This window comes from Montipora capricornis, chromosome 9 (genome assembly GCF_036669925.1).
Source record: "Montipora capricornis isolate CH-2021 chromosome 9, ASM3666992v2, whole genome shotgun sequence".
NCBI classification, from domain to species: Eukaryota; Metazoa; Cnidaria; class Anthozoa; order Scleractinia; family Acroporidae; genus Montipora; species Montipora capricornis.
Window position 1 is genome coordinate 47,799,406 of NC_090891.1, and position 7,500 is coordinate 47,806,905.

Below are 7,500 nucleotides of genomic sequence, written 5' to 3' on the forward strand. Positions count from 1 at the left end.
CAATATAATTAACATCTAAGTGGTTTGTCAGCGATATTTTTCAAAAGCATGTGATATTCCGCTTTCATTCCTTCATTTGTACCGAAAACCAGAGGTGTGAATCACACCATTGCAACAGCCAGCCCTTTCGACATTCACTGTTAACCTTTCTTCTTCTTCTTGTCCTTTTTTAATTCCTTGAAGACTGCTGTTGTTTTGCTCTGGTCACTTAGGTTGTGTTCTATTGGGATCAACCGTTTTTTGTTGGTTGGGTTGGTTGAGTTTTTTCGGGGTCTATTGGGAAAACACCGTTTTCGTTGGTTAGGTTGATCAACGTTTCCAACCGGCTTGATACTCTATCAAACGACCTATCAAACTTGTTTGAAACGGTTGAAAAAGCTTTGGCAGCAACCGCTGTCGTTTACGCGGGCCATTTAAAGTCGGCCGCGGGCTCCTGCCATGTTGGTTTCGGGCCTCAACTTGTCATGCTGATTAGTCTGGTAATAACTATTCCAAGGAGTTACCGCGTTTCAACCGAAAATGGTTGGAAAAGTACCTCAACCGCCATGCTTCTTTGACAAAGAACTGTCTCTCACTTTGTTGCCTTCTCCTTAATTGCATCTGTAGAAACATTTCAAACAGTGCCATTCCAGATATTATGCCGTTATTTTAGCACAGCAAAGGTCCATTTAGTCATCATGGACTGAGACAGCATCCATGAGATGCTTAATCACAAGGTGGCTTCATGGGGCCTCCCTAACATAGAAAGAGATTGGCTTGTGACCAAAACATTATTATTATGACAGTTTAAACCTTTTGAATGTCAATACCTTAAAACTACCTGGGGCGTTAATCGTAACCCAGGAGCTCCTTAAAAACACCATGTTCAAGTCCTATTTACAAATATCTTTCTAAAAGTATTATCCACTTAAATCTGTTAAACTATGTAAAACTATAAAATAAGTGACTGCTAAATTTAAAAAATAAAAATAATAATACATTTTTTTTTGACAATAATATCCTTTGCTGAAATAAAATTCGTGTTATATTATTTTAAATTACCTTAAAAGTGCGGGCAATATTAAGAGAGCTTGATACGACCGATTTCTGCATCTTTAGCAGGACTCCTTTAGTTCTCACTCTTGACCCGAGTAAATTCCTCATTCCCTCCTCCATGTCTGTGGACCATCCACCTAGCACGTCAGTAATGATGTTGTATTGTTGCACATCGTACCCAGGGTACTGTCGCTTTATCTCCCATCTTAGGGGGGCATACTTGGCTGTCTTCTCAACTTCCTTACTTGTTCGGATATCAATCCATGAACAGCTCATCTCTAGTGCTATCACCTTCTCCGGTTGGTGGTCGATAAAACGGGCATCGATTCTATTTGCTCTCCCCTCGGTGTGCTCAGCATAGAGCGGGACATCCCAGTAGGCTTGAAACTGGTAGTTTTCATATAACGTTTTGGGTTTTACTAGGGAGACCAATGGTGGGACTTTGTCAAAAAGGTTTGCGTCCTTCAGGATCTCGAAGAACAGGATCTTCAAGGCGTTATTGTGCCTTTCCAAGTACTTGTTCTGGGCCAAGGTGGGACATCCAGCTAGAATATGCTGAACTGTTTCTGCTGATCTACTGCATAGCCTACATGCCACTTCAGTAGCTGGTCGGGCTCGCACCTTGTGACTGTAATATATTCGTGTTGGCAATAGTTGCTCGTAGAGCTCGATCACTCCTGCAACGGTGTAAGACGGACACAACGTCCAGTCCTTAAGCCAAGCAAAGCAGCCTGCTTTACTCAGACTTTCATCCTCCCACCTACTTGTGTGTAGCTTTCCTTGCCACCTCTCTTCCCTCACAGCCTGCGTATTCTGCTTTTCTACAGTTTCCTTCAAAGCAACTTTGGTCTTCTTGTCTGTGATTGTTACTCCCCCCTGGGTGATGCAGGGTGACGGGTGCTCAAGGTCCAGGCCAAGACCGAGCTCTGCTGCATACTTCATGCTATCCTTTAAAAAATGAATGGTGTCCCACCTCACTTGCTCTTTCTTCAAACTTTCTCACAACTGCAATGGTCGGGTCCAGATTCTTGTAGACTTTCAGAGCAGCCTTTATCTTGACGAATTTGTATTCTTGCTCGACTGATTTCAGCCCGCGCCCCCTTTTGTTATTATTATTATTATTATTATTATTATTATTATTATTATTATTATTATTACCTTCTCACTACCGTCGTCGTCGAAGTTGCTTAAGCTGTGCCATGACAATACCACGTTGAACAATTCTCGTATGACAAGTCATGATTTCAATTTTAATTTCGATTTGATGGAAAACCCGCGAAGAAATCGACATCCGCGGGTACCCATAAAAAGGCTCAATGCTCTCCATGCTTGATTTTTCAGACATTGTTTGAAACAAGTCACACGCACTGAGAACCCAGATCACAAAAACGAATCTGAATGATGTGGTGCATACACTACGATAGCTTAGCTTTTGTCTAAAAGGAAAGCAAAAGATCGTTACAGCGATATCAGTGTATTGGACGACAAAATAAGGGGGGTGAAGCGGAATAACTGTTCTAAGGGACAACTGTAGAGATGTGGTATAGAGAAAACGTTTCCTATATCCCACGGATGTTGCCACTTTTCACATAAAGATGTCTTTTTTTTCTAAAATAGGATTTTACCTTCTTCGCAGGTTTGTTTCTTATGGACACTTCTGAACTACATTTTTTGTCTCCATTTCGTAACAGTGAAGCATCGGCAATTAGACCGTATCAATAAGCTTACTGTTGCGATATAAAACGATAAACGGATAGTCGCGCGGGAAAGTTCAGTCACTTATTGGGAATTTAGACACTTTCTGTCCTTAAGTGTGGGGTTCATTTCGGTTATCGGGCATATGAGATTTGTTGAAAGGGCGGCACAGCCATAGGGACGTTTTGGACTTAATAGAGCGCAGTATATTACTAGGAAAGTCATGTAAATTAGATTTACCCAGCCAAATTGTTTATTGGATTATACACCTTTTATTGAAACGTTCCCCATAAATTAAACAAGTGGCGAATGTGTTTCCTAGTGGGGTTCCCGGTTCCGTCGTGCGCTTCTCAAGAAACAAAGGTACGGTCCTTGGCTTTCCGTCATTGTCATCAGAGACCTAGAAGAAGGCAGTGACTTACAAGGAAAGTTGAGGAAATAAGCGATGATACCACAACTTCATAGATTGTAATCAAAGACAAAGAAAGCAAACTAGTTGCTTACCGTGTTGTGGAGTGGTCGTCCAAAAATAGAAGACAACTAAATAATAATTTCCATCCATCATTGTGCATAAAATTCGCGTTGTGGAGTGGTCGTCAAAATATAGAAGACAACTAAATAATAATTTCCATCCATCATTGTGCAAAAAATTCGAAGCTTCTTGTCGTCACTATCTCTGAAAAGTCATCAAGGAATGAGCACGTTTGCTACTTAGTTAAATGGCCTCAGAAAAGTCCAACCGAGCGCCTTGTGAGCGAGAAATGGGTCGACAAAGATTTTTGGTCTCCCTCCACCGGTGAAGAAGGCGATTTCCCGTATATCAATTGCGGAAAGTTTGAACATGCTAAAGTGGTTCACCTCGAGCAGTGCCTTTACGAGATTATAGTAATGAAGAAACGATGTGTTTATGACATACATTTGAACTGCGGGAATGAAACAAGAATAAGTTTCGAGATCATCGCAGTTATCAGTGGCGGATCCACCCTTATTTTTTAATGTTAAAAGTAAAGCCCTTTTAAATGTCTTTTCCCAGACAAGAACACCGAAACCCGCAGAAGAGCAGAACATTTTCTTCGCCGCTTCCTCCTTTGTAGACTTTCGATGTGTTTATTTGAGAAAGCGGGCTGGTCCGAGGCTATTTTCCTCCAAACAGGTACTCCTCGGATATATTGACACAGGTTTCCCGCCCGGATTTGTAAATCCGAACTTATTCAGACCAAAACATACTATTTTCCATACTGGTTCTGACTCAAAACAAGAGGCTACAAGCAGCCTATACTCGGGCCTGCAAAAGCACAGTGAGTGGTGTATGGTTAATTTAGCGCTAAAGAAAAGAACAGAGAGAAGTTTGTCCTTCTCACATCGGCCTTACATTGCGATTCTCATGATGTTTGACTGTGTATGTAGTGAATACCCGGACCCAGATTATCTATTACAGGTGGTGACTATGACCACTGGACCATGGAAACGAGGTAAGAATAGTGTATTTATGCCAAAGTGGCTAAGCCTGACATTGTTTTTTACTGATCGATGGGTATTCTTGCTCAGTGTTTGAGAAAGGAAACGCTATTCTGTTAACATGAAATATGTTTGTCTCGACAAGCTTGATAAGGCAGTGTAGAGATCATTTCCTACATTTAGAACTGATAATTACGGGGAAGTAATTAATTTCCTATCATAATTATAATTATATAATGGCACATAGTGACATAGTTGCACATTCACTACCAGCATTTGAGCCTTACACTAAAACGTCACCTTGACAGTAGTTTTACTAGGATCAATAGGATGTGAACCAGGATTTTTCTAGGTTATGACCCTGCAAAGGTTGAAATTACCGGTACAAGCAATATCTCATGCGGTGGACTAGACTGTTAACAAGAAACTATTTAAAAAAACAAAAAGTAGTGTTTCGTTTCCGGAATGGAATACTATAGTGTGGGTCACTTGGCCTGTCATTGTTATTTCGCTTTGTGTATTGAAACTCTCGAGAAATAAAGATAGAAATGTGAACTCAAACTCTCTGAACGGTGTTCCTTGGTATCAACATGCATAATTAGCTTTTAAACGCACAACGCAAGGCGCAATAGAACAAGACAACAGACGTATTGGTGTTTTTTGAGTGGAACACTGCCTTGCGGCTGGTTAGCCTATGCGACTTCCAGATTGCGTGACGTAGAACAACCTCACTTATCTCCCCAGCACTACGAGCTGAGTGGTAAACAGCACGTGCTGGATCGGACAGGAGTATTGGTTAGCGAGCGATGTACCAAGGTAAACGAGCCAACAAGCTTGGTGGAAGTCACCGTACAGGAGAGGACCCAATTTTAAAGGGGCCAGGTCACGCTGTTTTAGGTAATTTTGCTTAAAATTGTTAGTTATGAGCTCTAAACGTCAAATTGGCAGAGCAAAGAGTCTTTCATTTGCGAAATCACGGCCACATAACAATTGAGAATGACTTTCCAGCTGTTTAAATGACATTTTGATATAAACCGATATAAATTTGAAAAAAGGCGGACCGACGTTTTTCAAATTTACCCAAATGCAATCCACTTCAATCCTCCCCAGTTTTGTCCATCCTTGTCCCTTCTTAGCTTTCCTGTGTTTTGTTTGAGTTCTTCTATAGTTTTGAGCCGTTATTTTGTTATTTCAGTTAATTCTATGACCATTTGATCAATGCTGAAATTACCTTAATTGCGTGACCTAGCCCCCTTAATGAAGGCAAAGCGATATATCCAACTCATCCCCAAAGGGAGGAAGGGGAAAAACTTTAACAAATTGCAAACAGCTAGTTAGTTCACTTTAGTTTACTATAGAAGACAAACTGCCAAGTGAACCTTGGACGGCTAACTGAGTCTTTTATAGCTAGACTCTGTCTATTAAAGTAGCCAGTTGTATGGGTTCTACTATGTAACAGGTAGGCATTACACGTGCTCTTCAGCAATAATGAATGAGGCTTTAACAGATTTGGCCAATGCAGGTGTACGTTATAATCTGAGATCTGGGAACAAAGTCTTTATGTCCTCGTTTTATTTACAACAAAACCGTTGATTTTACGACCTTGAACGGCCGACTACAAAGAACGCGAGTACGGTCACTTGTTATTAATCGTATTTTACTGATAGGGCAGTAAAATCTCATTTAAAGAGAACAACATATACTCGTTTATGTGCACAATACATCGAAGAATAAAGTCTACAAATACCTATTTTACCTTCAAATACTTACCCCTGTATAACATTTCAAATTCCGTTTTCCGTGAATCGTCTCATGATTAGGTGTTGCATACGGACCATGGCAATGAGTAGCTTTACAATCACTGGTTCCTCGTTAATCCAATTTATTACTAAGAATTGTTTGCATTACTAATGAACACGAAAAGGGGTAACTTGGGAATTGGTAACAGTATATCGCTTTCATCTAACGCAAAATCATTCAGATATTCAAAACGTCCTATGCATAATCCATTTCTTTCGCCTTTGTGTTTGTCAGCGTTATGATATGGAATATTTTAGGTTTAAGTGTTCACAAGTTTGTTTTTGTATCTCGTAGATTTTTAGATTTCCAATTACACACTCTGTTTAGATAGGCGACTCTAAATCGCTGTGTAAATAGTTCACCCTAAATTCAAAATAGATACGTTTCGTTCCTGAGAAAACAAAACATTCTTTTACAAATCATACCGGGTATTCTGCATAAATTTAAGTTTCATTTTGCATTTACCTGTTCATCCACGCTTTTTGGAAAAGTGGTACATACACTGTACCACGTGCTTAGATTTAAACGCATACCTGAGGTAGATATTTTTGTTGTGTTTACGAGGAAGTGATCTCCCTTGCTAGTAATACGATGAAATGTGGATGACCTCGGTACGTTGTTACCCAAATACGTTCCTGCAAGTTTCCTCCTTTTTCTGCTGTTATAAAATAGACGTCTCAGCCTTTTCTCTGTAATTCTGCTTGGTTCTCGGGCACGTCTATGTCGATGCTCACGCAAATCAAAACAAAAGTAAACAACTTTTGCTTATCGAGACCTGTATTTCTCCTTCGGAATGAAGTCTTTATTATCATTGAGAATCAAATAACTGTACAGCCTTTCAACCTACATCAAAGTTAATTTCTAAAGAGCTGATCACATTTTCCACTGATGACATCAAATCTTGTGAAACTAGAACAGAACTATACACACACAGAGATGGCAGTGAACACGATCGCTAATATGGCTATTTGAACAAAGGATATAAGCTAGACCATTACAAAGAAACAAAATGTTGAACAATGAAAAAGAAAAAAACGTAATAGACAAAAAACTTATCTCCGTAGTCAATGGTACACTGGGCGGGAGGCTCTTTGTTCGCGGTGAAAATGGTACAAGCGTGAGGCCATTTGTTCGCTGTGCAAATGTTTTTACTTTGTCTTCAGAAGATTCCAATATGGCGTCCATTTGTTTGTGGAGTTATTTTCTTTGTCGCTGTCATCTTTAGAGTAGTTCTCAATAAGGTACCCGCTGCTTATTAAAGAATTAGTGTTTTGACTTGTATCACTTTCAATAGTTGCGTCCATTTCAGTTACATTCGAGTATATTCTTGTTTCATTCAGTTCGCGGAACGACCCGTTTCGAAGCTGACGCTTGACATCTTTTAGTGTGGGTCTACCGCGAAAAGCGTATGCCTTTCTTTGTATGTGCTTTGAGCGCCCCAAGAAGAAATCGATTAAGCCAACGCAATGTCGATCTTCAGTAATCCAAACAACGCATCACACAGCTCTTCAT

General features: G+C 40.1%; 2 protein-coding genes across 2 annotated transcripts in view; one reads left to right on the top strand and one right to left on the bottom strand.

The window, feature by feature from the left end:
• The window catches only part of LOC138017688 (AN1-type zinc finger protein 2A-like), a 26,067-nt gene that overhangs the window by 8,088 nt on the left and 10,479 nt on the right, over positions 1–7,500 (top strand). The window lies entirely within an intron of this gene.
• Positions 1–7,500, bottom strand: part of LOC138015957 (uncharacterized) — a 14,127-nt gene that overhangs the window by 802 nt on the left and 5,825 nt on the right. The window contains exon 7 of the mRNA XM_068863104.1: positions 1–735. This exon is cut by the window's left edge and continues 802 nt beyond it. Coding sequence (XP_068719205.1) covers positions 710–735 — 26 coding nt within the window. The 3' untranslated portion in view covers positions 1–709. The remainder of the gene's footprint in view (positions 736–7,500) is intronic.